At 42.8% G+C, this 15,987-nt stretch overlaps 1 protein-coding gene across 1 annotated transcript in view; it reads right to left on the reverse strand.

Moving 5' to 3' along the window:
* Nucleotides 1–1,015: 1,015 nt before the first annotated feature.
* LOC310859941 (contactin-associated protein-like 4) overlaps nt 1,016–15,987 on the reverse strand; it is a gene marked incomplete at both ends in the record, with an annotated part of 126,483 nt that continues 111,511 nt past the window's right edge. Inside the window, 7 exons of the mRNA XM_083766708.1 lie at nt 1,016–1,104; nt 8,980–9,153; nt 9,460–9,531; nt 10,138–10,356; nt 11,868–11,955; nt 13,328–13,461; nt 14,341–14,565. Of these exons, the coding sequence (XP_083622834.1) occupies nt 1,016–1,104; nt 8,980–9,153; nt 9,460–9,531; nt 10,138–10,356; nt 11,868–11,955; nt 13,328–13,461; nt 14,341–14,565 (1,001 nt within the window). The remainder of the gene's footprint in view (nt 1,105–8,979; nt 9,154–9,459; nt 9,532–10,137; nt 10,357–11,867; nt 11,956–13,327; nt 13,462–14,340; nt 14,566–15,987) is intronic.

Genomic DNA, 15,987 nt, shown 5'->3' on the forward strand with positions numbered 1-15,987 from the left:
CGTGATGTCTGGAGAGCTCTTGTTCGTGGCCTATGCCCAAAGTTGGGCTATAGGCGTAAGTAAAGTAAGTATCAAGATGTTTGAGTAGCTGCTAATGTGTTATTGGAGGACACCGCCACGCTATTACAGGGTGTACTGTAGCATGCCTACACTACACCACATGGTTTCATCCAGCCCTAGTACAGAACGTGCAGTTTATTTTTGTGCTTTAAATTGAGCAATAGGAAACCTAGGACAGACAGAGAGAGGGGAATGATGCAATATCATTGAAAAGCTCAGAGGATGAACAGAAAATAGGTCTTTCCTATTTGAAACTTTCAGTGTGAGAGAGATTTTCTTCCCTTCAGCATGCGACGCAGAATGACCTCGATGCCTCCTTTGGTACTGAGCCTTTTAGCCCAGCCGTGGGTCCTGATCCGTTTGATGTTCTTGGGCTGGTACTCTGTGCCCCTCTTCTTCGTCCTTACCTGTTGGTAGTGCCAAGGAAGCTCACCTGTACCCACAGTCTGCGACAGGAGTGGTGTGGAGAACTGAGGTTCTGGGGCAGCTCTGGATAGAATCCAGCAGCTGAAAAGTTTAAGGTGGCAGGCACCACATGCTGGAGGGTTTGGTGTAGCAATGCTGCTTAAAAGTGTCGCTCCATGGAATCGGAGCAGAGAAATACGAACAACATTCATTTTGGAGTATTTGCAACAATATCAATGGCATGGACACAACATGAAATTCACAGGTTTCCCAGCAACTCTCAATACATGGAGTCACATGATGTCATGCGTCACATGTCACTTTGATGACATCGGGATCTCCATATATGGGCATTAAATTGGCACAGACAGACAAATCTCCATATTTGGACATGACTATAGCCTCGGGACCGCATGCGTTGTTTTCAAAGGAAAATACCGGTAATCTTGTATTTCACTAACCAATAACAGTGCAGAGGGGAGTCGATCCAAATTTGGTGACATCAGTGCATTCTACTGGGGAGCGGTGGGAGGGGAGGCGGGCTCATAGGTTAGTGAACCAATAGGAAGTTGGGCTGGGCTGTATCCAGGACTTGTTTGAGGCTAGAGATAGTAGGTATAATCTTAGGGGATTTGGCATCTTTAAGCGGACAAAGGCAATAACAAACAAAAAAGGGAGATGTACTGGACAATGTACTAAAAAAGTGCAGTTCAATCTATACATTTAAAAGAATGTATAAAACAAAAATAATAAGTATAAAACATTAACAATATAGTATGCCACCTATAAATCATATCTTAAGTATATACTCATTAAGATATAGTAATGCTAAAACTGTAGAATAACCTATTTTCATGTGCAATTGTGAATTCTGAGTGATCAAATTTGTGTTCTCCTATTCTCTTTCTTCTTTTTCCCCATGTGTGTTAGATGTATTTTCCCTTACAAGTCTGTAGGTGTAAATAGGATAGGCAAAGGTGCAGGAAATCAACGCGATTAATGATTTATAAGTAGTAGACCTGTGTGCACAACATAAAGAAAGAGCATACCTATTTACACGCACCTCGACAGTGGGTGCCCGGCGTAGGACACTCTTTTTTAATTAATTTAATAATTACTTTATTGAATAAACAACAACGTTTCGATCTTAGTAGATCTTCGTCAGGTCAGTATTATACAACATAAAGAAACAGACTTATAAATTATTCACACAAGACATATAGACCGATTCACAGAGGGGTGCCCTGGGTGCGGCCATTACTGAGGTGTAATCCATGGAGCAGGTGCTCCGTAGGCCAGGTGTAGCTAATCAGTGCTGTTGCGCTATATGGTACACCTCAGTAATGGCCGCACCCAGGAAACCCTCTGTGAATCGGTCTATATAATATTCATCACAATATTGTTGCCAACAACATCTCCCCCATATAAAGCTCTGTCACATGTATCAATACCGTCCCTCCCAATTAATATAACTGACTAGCTGATATCAGTCACTCCAGTACACTTTGGTTATCAAAGACAGTGAATGAAAATCTTCACTTAAGCCTGATGTGTTTATAGTTATACGTCATCTATCTATAAATGCACCATGTCTCTGTGCGTCTGTCTGTACGTACGTGTGGACGGCTGTAATCCACGCAACTCGAGAACCGACTTCAAATTCGACACACGCGTTCCAAACCCTCACAGGGAGTGCAGTGCCCGGTGTCGACCCACGGTTGTCCAGAACCGCCACAAAAGGCCTCCTCCCGGGCTCTGGACAGGGCCCCTGCCCATAGTCCATATATGGAGCTGGTCTGTTCTGACATCACAACACTCCATATTTGGGCATGCCTGACACAGAACTCCATATATAAGAAAAAAGGGACACAGAGAGACAGATCCATAAATCTCCATATATGGGCATACACAGACAGATGGTTATTGCCTTTTACATTAGTAAAATAAATAAATAGGACTGAATAATCAATGGGTTATTATGCACAAAGATTCGGTTATAGTGTTTTATATCTTGCAGTAGAGTAGGCCTACATGTACAGTACAAGCAATTCCCATGATCCCAATGGAATCAACGCACCATCAATTATTCTTTGTTTTTTCCAGAAATGCAGTGTGTACAAGTTTGAATTTAGGGTAGAAAAACATAGAACCAGGTCATTTGTATAGGCCCCCGGGACGACACCAAATGCATTTTCTGGGTCTTACTGAAAGGTTTAGGAACCACATGGTGCACAGTGTAGCATATCACACTGGTTCAAGTAAGCATGGGCAGGGCCTCACATCCATTTGGGATCATTTGTCATGGTAGCGGTCGCCGAGAGGTCTTAAGAGGACTGCAGATGAGGACTAGCTGACATGGCTTGAGAAATGAGCTGTGAGAGATCTGAGGGATGAACTTGAACAATTTGGATGCATAACATCAATAACACATGAGTTGTTTACAGAGTTCTTGTCTGGCAGATCACCGTTATTTATGGAGCTTCTTCTGCATAATGCTAAAGAAGATTTAATCAGTGGAGTGGAAAAACCAAAATGATCTATGTCTTTAGTCTTATCGGATCTGAGTCTTTACCATCTTATCCGGAAGACTCAAGGCTGGCCCAGGTTGAAGGTAGCACTATATTCCTAATTAATATTCTAGATGGGATGTGGAACTGATGGTGAAAATAAAGCTCAACCTCCTACTACTGTCAGTCTTGCAGTTTATTCCTCAGTTATCTGCCATCAAGATAAGTGGTGATATTGAAAAAAAGAAAAGAAAATCATTATTCTATCGTGAGAGGCGCAAAGGTGGCTCTGTGGTGATAATTATCAGCAGGAACAGTAAATTTGGCTTGAGCTGTGGTGGGATCTTGTTGAAAAATCATGAAAAAAAATATATACTATATGTCGTTTTTGAAGATTTTGGAGGATTTAAAACAAATGATGAAAAAACTACATGCTATAGTTCATGGTTTCGGAAGACTGACTACATACACAGGGTTACTGGGGAGGCACTGGGGGGCACTGGTGAGGCACTGGGGGGCACTGGTGAGGCACTGGGGGGCACTGGGGAGGCACTGGGGGGCACTGGGGAGGCACTGGGGGGCACTGGTGAGGCACTAGGGAGGCACTGGGGGGCACTGGTGAGGCACTAGGGAGGCACTGGGGGGCACTGGTGAGGCACTGGGGGTCACTGCTGAGGCACTGGGGGGGCACTGGTGAGGCACTGGGGGGCACTGGGGAGTCACTGGGGGGCACTGGGGAGGCACTGGGGGGCACTGGTGAGGCACTGGGGGGCACTAGGGAGGCACTGGGGGGCACTGGTGAGGCACTGGGGGGCACTGGTGAGGCACTGGGGGGCACTAGGGAGGCACTGGGGGGCACTGGTGGGGCACTGGTGAGGCACTGGTGAGGCACTGGTGAGGCACTGGGGGGCACTAGGGAGGCACTGGGGGGCACTGGTGAGGCACTGGGGGGCACTGGGGGGCACTAGGGAGGCACTGGGGGTCACTGCTGAGGCACTGGGGGGGCACTGGTGAGGCACTGGGGGGCACTGGGGAGGCACTGGGGGGCACTGGTGAGGCACTGGGGGGCACTGGTGAGGCACTGGGGGGCACTGGTGAGGCACTGGGGGGCACTGGGGAGGCACTGGGGGGCACTGGTGAGGCACTGGGGGGCACTAGGGAGGCACTGGGGGGCACTGGTGAGGCACTGGGGGGCACTAGGGAGGCACTGGGGGGCACTGGTGAGGCACTGGGGGGCACTGGTGAGGCACTGGGGGGCACTGGTGAGGCACTGGGGGGCACTAGGGAGGCACTGGGGGGCACTGGTGAGGCACTGGGGGGCACTGGTGAGGCACTGGGGGGCACTAGGGAGGCACTGGGGGGCACTGGTGAGGCACTGGTGAGGCACTGGGGGGCACTGGTGAGGCACTGGGGGGCACTAGGGAGGCACTGGGGGGCACTGGTGAGGCACTGGGGGTCACTGCTGAGGCACTGGGGGGGCACTGGTGAGGCACTGGGGGGCACTGGGGGGCACTGGGGGGCACTGGGGGGCACTGGGGAGGCACTGGGGGGCACTGGGGGGCACTGGGGGGCACTGGTGAGGCACTGGGGGTCACTGCTGAGGCACTGGGGGGGCACTGGTGAGGCACTGGGGGGCACTGGGGGGCACTGGGGAGGCACTGGGGGGCACTGGGGAGGCACTGGGGGGCACTGGGAGGCACTGGTGAGGCACTGGGGGGCACTGGGGAGGCACTGGGGGGCACTGGGGGGCACTGGGGGGGCACTGGGGGCACTTGGGAGGCACTGGGGGCACTGGGGAGGCACTGGGGGGCACTAGGGAGGCACTGGGGGGCACTGGGGAGGCACTAGGGGGCACTGGGGAGGCACTGGGGGGCACTGGGGGGGCACTGGGGGCACTTGGGAGGCACTGGGGGCACTGGGGAGGCACTGGGGGGCACTAGGGAGGCACTGGGGGGCACTGGGGAGGCACTAGGGGGCACTGGGGAGGCACTGGGGGCACTGGGGAGGCACTGGGGGGCACTGGGGAGGCACTGGGGGGGCACTGGGGAGGCACTGGTGGGCACTGGGGAGGCACTGGTGAGGCACTGGGGGGCACTGGTGAGGCACTGGGGGCACTGGGGGGCACTGGTGAGGCACTGGGGGGCACTGGTGAGGCACTGGGGACACTGGTGAGGCACTGGGGGGCACTGGGGAGGCACTGGGGGGCACTGGGGAGGCACTGGGGGGCACTGGGGAGGCACTGGTGGGCACTGGGGGGCACTGGTGAGGCACTGGGGGCACTGGTGAGGCACTGGGGGGCACTGGTGAGGCACTGGGGGGCACTGGTGAGGCACTGGGGAGGCACTGGTGGGCACTGGGGAGGCACTGGGGAGGCACTGGTGAGGCACTGGGGGGCACTGGTGAGGCACTGGGGGCACTGGTGGCACTGGGGAGGCACTGGGGGGACACAGTCATAGGTTCAGTATGCGTTAATAAGCGGCACATCTCAGTATCTGAAAAATGTTTTATTTTCATGTACGTGTAACAGAAGTTTGCGGTTAAAAAAAATGTAGACAAGCTTTAAAGCAATTCACTCAAACCCATGAACTTTGCTGTTACCCACCAACACATATTAACACATTATTATATTTACAATCATAACTGTTCAGTCTTCAATCTCTCAAACCAATGTAATACAATATTCAGAAAACAGGTGTTTAGAAGCAGTTATAAATTAATATAATCCCTGTCCACTGTCTTGCCTTATTGACAATGTCTGACAGCTGATAGAACTCTGATAGTACTTAGTTAGTTTAACACTTAACCACTTAACCACTTTAACCCTCTATACTTGGTAAACTGGACATGCGTTGCCTCTATACTTTGTGTAGGTTTCGATTCTCTACAGTCTACACCTATCTTTACCAAAAATAGGCGATCTACAAGACTGTACAACGTGTCACGTTGCAACACGTTGTGAGCTTGTACATTGACTATTCTCACTACAGTTCAAGTGATTATTTGATGTACGGTGGAATTGCTATATGGTTAAAAAATAAAAGGCAATCTGCAAGACTGCAACACATTGTGCACCACTAGGCTCAAAGATCAAGCTTGTATCATTTACAAACATGTTATTTATCTGGATAATCATTGAACACTGCTGTCCGAGTGGGACGGCACGGTAACTCCAAATCGTTTAAGATTTTAATAAACTCCTGTATTTTGAGCTCAGCATAAGTTACAGATGAACATGGCAACTTCAGTGCAACAACGGATAATTTGTTAAGTGATATTCAGGTGTTCGTCAAGACTGACTGCTGTATTGCTACCTCAGAATAGTGAAAAAACAAGTCTTAAGACAAGAAGGCTGTCACACAAGGAGCAAACATTAGTGCTGAGGTGAAAATGATAAAGCAATCAGATACTGTAGATGAAAGATGCACATTCAAATGTTTTACAACTTTTCTCATTAAAATCCCATCTGCGCACTGCAGTCTAACGAGAGAACATTTGATAAACAACCTCTGTTGATCATCTTTCTGATTTGATTCCTCCATTCCTCTGCACAGCTGTTTGTAGCTGAACAGATGAAGACATAAGCTTGATTTATACTTTGTTGTACGATGGTGTCCTGTGCCGGGAATAGCTGATCTACAAGCCCATAAAAGCATGTACTGTAGATCGGCAACACTATATACAGTACAGCTATATGGTGTCTTTGCGATACAAACATGTGGTTGACTGACTTTGATTATATCAATCTCTGTCAACCCCCAGAACATTATTTATCTTTCTTGCTCTGGTGATCTGTCTACATCGTGTATTTTAACCCAAACGATGCGATATCTTAAAGGGGAATTTCTTCCTAACCGTTTTTTTTACAAAATCATGATTTTTTTAAATAAAATAAACATATACAGTAGGGCGCTGGTCCTTTAAGAAAAGCGTAGGCGGGGTCTAACATCAGCTCATGTAGAACAGGAAGATTTGCAGCAACAATGCATGGACTAACAAATCCCGTGATTCTAGCGTTTGATCCACACGGACGGTAAATCCGCTAATTTGGTATTGAATGCTCGTTTCTTTTCCAGTGACGTGTCTTCATATACGGTAAGAAAACAGCTTGTGCGAAACTCCCCTTTAATGTGGAGGGAAGCACGAGTCGCACGACCAATGTTCCCCCTAAGGTACAGCCGATTATTATGCAGATTATTACGCACCAACAAATCCACTTTTTATTCAGTCACACACCCTAAAATTGCATGATCTGGTAGACCTCAACAGAAGTTATAATGTATAAAGCACATAACATAAATCTAAGTATAGAACATTATTATAACCTATAGTATATCTATTAATCATATCTTAATCATATTAGTACACAATTATTATGATAAAGTAATGTTATAGTTCTATATATTATAACCGTATAAATAACATTCTTCTCATGTGCGACTCTGGATTCTGTGTGATCAAATCTGTCTCCTCCTGTGTGTCTTTCTGTTGTTGGTATTTTTGTCCTTTGTTTTTGGGTTTTTTTTTCTCCATGTTTTTTGCTTTTTTCTCTCTTCCGTTTGTTTCTCTGTTAGTTTTATGTCGTCCCCTCAAATATGATTACTTTGGGGGGGTCACAGCCTGAAAAGGTTGAGAACCACTGATATAGACTACCTGAATATTCTTAAAATTGCTAGCCTACCACCTTGATATAAAATAAAAATGTTGTAACTTGTAGTGCGTAACCTTATGTAACTATTCATTGATTCACTCGTATACCAAAATCCATTTGGAAAAAAGAGTGAGTGTCGCTCACTTTGCATTATCTAACGTTTGGATAGTTGGTGTCAAGGTGACGTATATGTTTGCTCAGTAGTTGCTGATGTCTGCTCAGGAGGTTTGAGTGTTTGCACAGACCGACATTTTTTTTAGAGGGAACATTGCGCACGACTGATTCCTGTGTTTCTGTCTGTGTTGTAAAACAACCAAAAAACACGCACATCTAAAAAACCTACTAGGTTGAGTGCTGGACAAATAAATAGCAAGAATAAATAGTCTGCACACCAACTGATGATCCCAAAGTGCAAAAGTTTATTGGCAACGCTTCGAGAAGAGCTGGCTCGAAACGTTGCCAGTAAACTTTTGCACGTTGGAAGCATCAGTTGGTGTGCAGACTTTTTATTCTCACCTGCATTACTGGTGAATTAAGTCTAGTGTCGGCATAGGTGAAAAGAAATATGTTGAAGATACATATCCATGGTATAAAAAGGCACATTGAAAAGAAAACATAAATCACTCTTTGAGGATCTTCCAGAAATTAATACAATACTTTAGTCAATGATGGTGCTGTGCTTTTTGTGCTCTTATAATTAGGGGGTTGAAATGAGAAAAGAAAACCAAAATTGAATGGACAAATTCACTTGGTGGCATACAGACTTGAATATGTCAATTTTGACAAAGACTACAATGCAACAGTGCAGTCTCATAAATCAACCCAAAATCCAAAAGTCTAGTTTCAGCTTCAAAGAGTTGTGTTTGAGTATTCATAAATTGTTACACGATTCCATTCATAACCATTTTCTACCATTTCATTGTGGCAGAAAAATACACTGAGATTTTACAGAACACACTCAACATTTACATTTTGAAATATTTACATGTATTTAAATCACAAATACTGTATGAACACCTTACAAGTTCAACACATACTTGTTTGTGCCACTATACACTTTACAAAAAAGGGGAAGAAACAGTTGTTTTTGTTTGTTAATTTAACTCTGGGAGTGTACAAATAGAACCAATGGGTCCATAATGTGGTTCCATTTGTACACTCCGAGTTTAGCATTTTACTGCATGTTATTGTGCCCGATAGATTTGGTTTCGGATTTGCCGATGTGAGGACTGTAAAGCCTAATTCATGCTCTGTCGCAGAATAGCAGATTTGCAAGCCCACAATGCATCGCATCCAAGCTCTGACCCTAAGCCCTGACAGAAAAGTCTAATTAAATGTAATATTCCTTTTGGTTCTCACTCTGAATGTTGTGTGAATCAGCGTGGCTGGGAAAGGGCAACTCGGGGCTCCCCACCGACTGGACTCCTCCCTTCACCGGCTGGTTCTTCTGAAAGGTCTCTTTCCTCCTGTACAAGAGTCTGGCCGTAATCGCCAGCACAGATACAGTCACAAAGATCACCACCGCTATCACACCTGTAAGCCGCGAGATGAATAGGAAAAGAAAGAAGATGCGGTCATATTTGTGTTCATGCATACGCACGCATGAAGCATGCTATGTAGCTCGTTAATCTGCTATTTTCACAAATTTTTAAGAACAATATTGGATATTGACAAAGACTAAAACTAAGGATTTTCTTTCTATGATTTTAGTAAAACAATATAGTTTCAGTTAGTTATAGCTTTTCTTTGTAAAGCCTCATCTTTATTTTTAAAGTTTTAAGTTAACTAAAATGTTTTGTCAATTCTAGTTTGTGTTGTTTGCTGTGAAGTGTACTGTACCTCCAATTAGCGCTGAGTCGCTCCTTATGGCATTGACCAACGGCTGACCGGTACCCACTGACCCGGGCTGGTCTATAGCAGACAGGGAGGGTAGGCAGACATAAAGAAACAGAAGGAGATTAAAAAACATTCTTAATGAGCCGGGGAAAAAACTAAGAGGGACTTAATGTCAGACTCAGAAACATTCCTATCAGGAAGATTAGCCTACACTAATAGAACATCTGTTCTACACTACAAAATGACCCATAAGACCTGATCAGACAGGATGTGTTTTAGCAGCTGGAGGTTTGTAATTGGCATCGTGTCATCATGCTTGCTACATAGGGAATCGGGCTGGATTCCTTGGATTCCAGGCAATATCCAAAAATACATAAAATATCCAAAAATACATCAATTTAATTTAATTTAATTTAACCGATTAGTCAATGTATTATATTTAGGTGGGCAAAAAAACTTAAAATAGACAATCTACAAGCTCACAACGAGACGCATTGTGAGCTTGTAGGTTTGCCATTTTCACAAAAATATATGCTGGTACATTATGTATGTTTTTTACAATTGTTCATTCATTAATCGAGACAAAAGTTTGAAATAGCCGTGATATTGCTTTGAAGTCACATCGTCCTGCTCTCCACTTATATTACAGTCCAGTGAGTCCACAAATTAAGCCTGTTTTACCTGATAAGGAACGTGTGGTTTCTGCTGAGTGGGTATAGGCTGGGATGGAGGAGCCACAGTTAGACTGGGCCAATGGGCCGGTGATGGTGACAGGGCTGGTGTCAGGGTGGAGCAGTGCCGCTTTCAGTGGGCTGATGGAGTTGAAGTGAACCGCTGACAGACAGCCGGTAAAGCCTAGTGATGCCACCCTGGCTAGCTCCGAGTCCAACTCACCAGACTCTGTAGGCACGCACACAGACACACAGACACGCAGACACGCACACCTGGCTATTTGTAATATTTGTGAGATGCGTCACATCCGCTTTATCGCTTACTCATGGAAAGAGCATCCGTTCTCCAGACTGTATGACGGAAGCATTGGAAAATTGCGAGAGGCAACAGTCTGGCCACGCAAGACTATTTGAACCCTAAAGCCAAAAATAGCCATGCAATCTAAAAGCTTGAAGTTGTAGGTCCGCTATTTTCGGTGTGTGACATTAGCACACAACTAAGTATAAATCAGACATGACTCAGAATCCAACTCTAACCCTATAAACCTACCTAACCTCTGAAAACAATTTATCTCTCATTAATTTTAAAATTAATGATTAATAATATATATATTTTTTTGTGATCATTAGAATGTCTAGAACATGTTTTATTTATTATTGTGAAAGATATCCCCCAAATGAAAATTATTAATTTATTATTATTGTAATAATTATTATAAATATCCATACAATTTGCATTTTATTTTTTACATAATTTCCTCTACAAAGTCATAGTAGTACAAGTAGTAGTAAGGTTGAAATCTCTTTTTTTCAAGTAGAAATATATATCCTTGCAGGGTTAAACCACTGTTGCAAGACTATAGCCTTAATTGGGTCCTGTTGCCGTACGTACGTCCTCTTTGTCTGAGTTTTTTCTTAATCTATACGCCACTCACTGTACAAACGGTGTTCCTCACCAAGAAATTGCCGATCTACAAGCTCACAACAGCTCCGCTCACTCTGTCTCTCTTTCTGTAGAAAGGAAGAGTGTGTGAGTGTGAGGGAAAGAAAGAAGGCTTTCTTTCCCTCACACTCACACTGCACTCCCCTTTCTCCACTCTGCCTCTCTGCATCACCTGCGCTCTCTCTACCCCCCCCCCCCCCCCTTTCCCCATCCCTGCTCTCTTATCACTGATGCTGTGCTTGTCTCAGTGATTCCATTCATTCTAGGCCCATTAGTTAGACTGATGGATGACAGTACTGGTAGAAAGTGGCAGAGAATTCCCCCGTCCTGCTGCCTCTCTGATCCTAAACCCACAGTGGCCTGTGCATGACACCCCACTATCAGTGTCATCCATGTTCAGACGTTTAAACAACTTAAACCGTCAATATATATATTTGTTTCCCTCAACACCAAACCTCATTGTCAAATTTCCGGCTAATGTTCGGCCAATATGTTCCCCTCAGAATGCTAGGATTCAATCAAATCAGTGCTAAAGTACTTTTTGTTTGTGCGTGTTTGAATGATATTTTCATTTGTCTGACAGATGCTTAACTTATTGATCGAGTTGATCCTCTCAGAGTGTTGTTGTAGAAATTGCATCTCTTCATGACGTAAAACCAAAACGAGGAATATAAAATTGCAGAGAGCGCCAGAATCCATGAAGGCCGTAATATCTTTGCACCATTATGCAAATGTATATAATATGCATTGTAGCCAGAGAGACCTTCCTTTTTTCTCTTTTAAGTCATGCCACTTACCATGCACTCTCCCTAGGGCCAGTGACTTGACACTGTTGAATTCTCCATCAGATGTGAGATTGAAGTCCTCTCTGGCATTCTGGTCAATCTGAATGAAAATGCAGAGCAGAATATATTGTAACAACGGCAACAGCTCATCAGGGACAAGGAGAGACAAACTTGGCTAACACCTTTTTCAAATATCTACAGCAGGATTCTCATGAGGAGTGTGTAAACAGCAACATTGACTTAGTATCGTATCGTTTTGCAATGCAAATAATCAGCATTGAATCATTTGCAATGAAAATAATCGATTGTATCAATACTAAGTATTTAAGCTATAAGTATTTAGCAATTTTAAGAAGAATACAGAAAAAGAGGGGTTAACTTTTCCATTCCATATCGCTACACTTGGTCTATCAATAAACGTGTGTACAGTATTCTCTTGTGTTCATGACGTAGGTACGGGTTTGTCAATGTGTTCAAATATAATGTATTATGTATTTGCCACAGTTTACTTATTTATATCCATATTCATACATCTTCCCTTAAAAAACCTCCACTATCCACATGTTTCACACAGATTTAATATCTTTACTAAATAGTTACTGTATCGATTTTAAATCATTGAATCGAATCGTATCGCCATAATGAACCAATATTGTCAATGTATCGCATCGTCAACCATGTATGCTGTTAAAATGTATCGTTACACCCCTAGTCGAGACCCATCTATTTTATTTTATGAGTAAATATCTCCTTGTTTCCTTCATTAAAAGATATGCATATATATTAGTGAAAATACAAGCTATTGTTTTAGTCACCGGTTCTCAAAACTTGTTGAAGTCAAGGACCCCTAAATTGATGATACTGTATTTGGTCACGGACCTCCATCTGAAAAGATTTTGTGCCAGAGTCCCCATAAGAGAATATTTGTGTAAAATATTCTAAATTATTCCAAATGTTCAAAATATTTTCCTTTAAAAAAATATAGCAGATGTAAAAGCTGAGCTTGTAGATCTGCTATTTTTGAATAGCCAAAGTATAAAATGATTGCGATGCTGTATTAACTATGTGTGTCCCTCCTGGACCCCACCGGTTCAGTTCTTTTTTCCCACCTAATATTGAACCAGTTCTGAGTGTTTCCGCATAATGATCATCAATAGAGTAGAGGCAGATATCTCTCTTGTGTGTATTTGTAGCCATGTATATTTTCTTGTTTTTTTATATGTATTGTCCTAGTCTTTTCATGTATGCTTGATTAAAATTTAATAAAATTGAATTAATTAATTACATTTGTTAAAAATGAATTGAAAAAAATGAATTGGTTCAGAACCCTAAAAGTCGGTTCTGAACTGGAACCAAAAAATGGCTGCCGGTTCCGTGAAAGCATCAAGGTTTCAAGAATCTAGAACGGAACCAGAACCAAAAGTTCTCTTGGTGGACAAGGGGCCTTTGAGAACCTGTATGGAGTAAGTTACCTGAACAGAGAGAGTGTCAGTCACTCTCCTTACGGTGACCGTGTGGAGTCGTCCACTGGCCAGGTTCCTGCCTCGGCTCCGGAACACTTCAGCCTTTCTGCTGGACTCCAGCTTGTACCAGACCTCCAGCGTGTCTTCACCACCCAAAACAACATAGTATGTTACTGACGATCAGTGCACACAGAAAACAACACCAACCTTTTAGCAAGAAAACATATTGCCATATAAAAAAAGAGAAAAAAAAGCATAATTATAAAACCGGCTTTACACTAATGCATGTGCCATTGCATAAATTATACCAGGCTATCCAGTAACTATCAGTGTAAAATGTTCTCTTTAATACTATAAATTACAAAACGATTAAAACGCTAATGATCACGGCATCATTAGAAACGGTTCAACTTGAAACATTGGCATAATCTAAAAGTAATCTTTATAATTGGTTGAGTTACATTGTGCTCTATGAACAATAATGCTACAATAAATAAGAGGCAGAAACTTGAATAATGCCAGAGAACCATCACAACTGAGTTACAGAATAGGCAAGTAGGCATACAGTATAAGCCAATGATGATGACAAAAACAATGTGCCAGCCGGGCCTGGCTGTGCTTTGGATCTTTCTAATTATTAGAAAGTAATATTAATTTATTTTATATCTTGAAATAAACAGTATACAGCTAGGATTAAGAGAGAACAGAATGTTCCAGGATCCTGCAATAGTCAAGTCAGAAATAAATATTCACATGATTAATTCTCACTCCGTTCACTGACACAAAATAACATGGGGCTAGATATGTATTTTGTTTACACAATTTGATAGCGATTATTTTATTATCATTTACTATAGTCCTACTAGACACCAGGAAATTACATCTGGCCACAAAAGATCACAGGATCTACTGAATGTGAAGTTGGTGACATACTGACATGTTGAGCCATACAACACAGTACAGTAGATAAAAGCACTAAGCTAAAAGCAAAACAACACCAAAACATTGAAGGGTATCCTAACCGTGACCGCTGAGGAGCAAAGCCAGATATTCCTTGTAGGAGGAGCTGACATAGAGCAGCAGAGCAGGACTCTGACTGGTACTAAAGCCTAGGGAGATGTTCTCTCCCCTCAGTGTCACCTCCGAGTAGATGGAGGAGGGCAGGTTGCTGCTGTTTCTGTTCATTTCATGAGGCTCCTTGAAAGTGTAATTGATAGATGTTTCTGATCTAAAGCTGGCGGACACCTCTGGAAGGCAAGACATAACAGAAAACATTTTAGACGATAATTAACGTTACAGGGACACATCAGACGCTGAGCATACTACCTACCACATTTGGCTCTTTCGTGAGTCGATGTAATCAGTCTATCACACTGTGGCACACCCTATGGTAGCACATGCCACAAGGTGGCATATCCTAGCATACTGTATGCCACCCTGTGTCACTCAGGTAAGGAGGGAGACTGCTCAGAGGCAGCAGGGAGTCTAAATAAATAGATGGATTTGCTATGACATTGAGTTCAGCCCAAATTTATATTGAGAATTGAGGATTTTGCAAACAAGAGCTTTTGGATGTTGACCTGTTAAGTACCATACAAAAAAAAGTTAATTAAGAGTTCTTTATGTCAAATTACTAATTTTGTAGTGCAGGAAAATGCAGTGTACATGTAACACTTTATTTATTTATTTAGTATTCTTAAAACACCTTTTCCTCTTTACACATTTTCTCAGCCCAAAATACATTCATGGATACATGGTTTTCATGGAGGGTCAAATTCATGGGCCATTCAGATTGAATACAACCCCTTCCCACTGACTCATGTTCTGACAGCAAAAAGGAACTGCCATTAATTATAGAACACACATAATGTGTACAGTCCTGTTTCACTGCACATCAAACAAGAGTTTAAAAATACACTCTGCAATGCATCAAGCACTGTACATTCCTGTGCTTTTTTCTGCAAACTGTTAATAAAGTATTCAATCAATTAATCAATCTCTACAATTTAGCCAAAATGGTCCCCCAATAATCCAATATCAAAATTGCTCTCCTATGCAGTAGCTTTTTATACATTAACTTTTTCTTTAATCAGTATTGTCACTGCCATTTTATAAAGTCTATAAGACCCAGAATGCTGAAAGTGTGTCTGCACCTCTATAACAGAAGTCTACGGAGCCCCTAAGGGGACGTACATAGGTAGATTATTTAAGAGATGGTGGTTTATGTTTTCTGGTATGGAAAAACATTTTAGATGTTGGCAGAAAAAAAACAAGGCTATAACATTTTTCTTTTAGGAGATGGAAATGTTTTGAAAGGGGAAAGATATTTTTTTTGGAGGGGATGACAATTTTCGAGGGGGTGACAAAAATAAATCAAGGCTGTGACTTTTTTTTTTAGGAGATGAAAATGTTTTTAAAGTGGAAAGATATTTTTTTTGGAGGGGATGACAATTTTTTTTTAGGAGATGAAAATGTTTTTAAAGGGGAAAGATATATTTTTTTGAGGGGATGACAAATTTTTTTTAGGAGATGAAAATGTTTTTAAAGGGGAAATATATATATTTTGGAGGGGATGACATTTTTTTTTTTGTTAAAGTTTTTTTTTTTTTTCACTCCCAAGTTTTCTTTTCAAACTTTGAAAAAAAAAAAAATTTGAAAAAAAAAAAAAC

This window comes from Protomyctophum parallelum (genome assembly GCF_964188405.1).
Source record: "Protomyctophum parallelum genome assembly, chromosome: 6".
Taxonomy (NCBI): domain Eukaryota; kingdom Metazoa; phylum Chordata; class Actinopteri; order Myctophiformes; family Myctophidae; genus Protomyctophum; species Protomyctophum parallelum.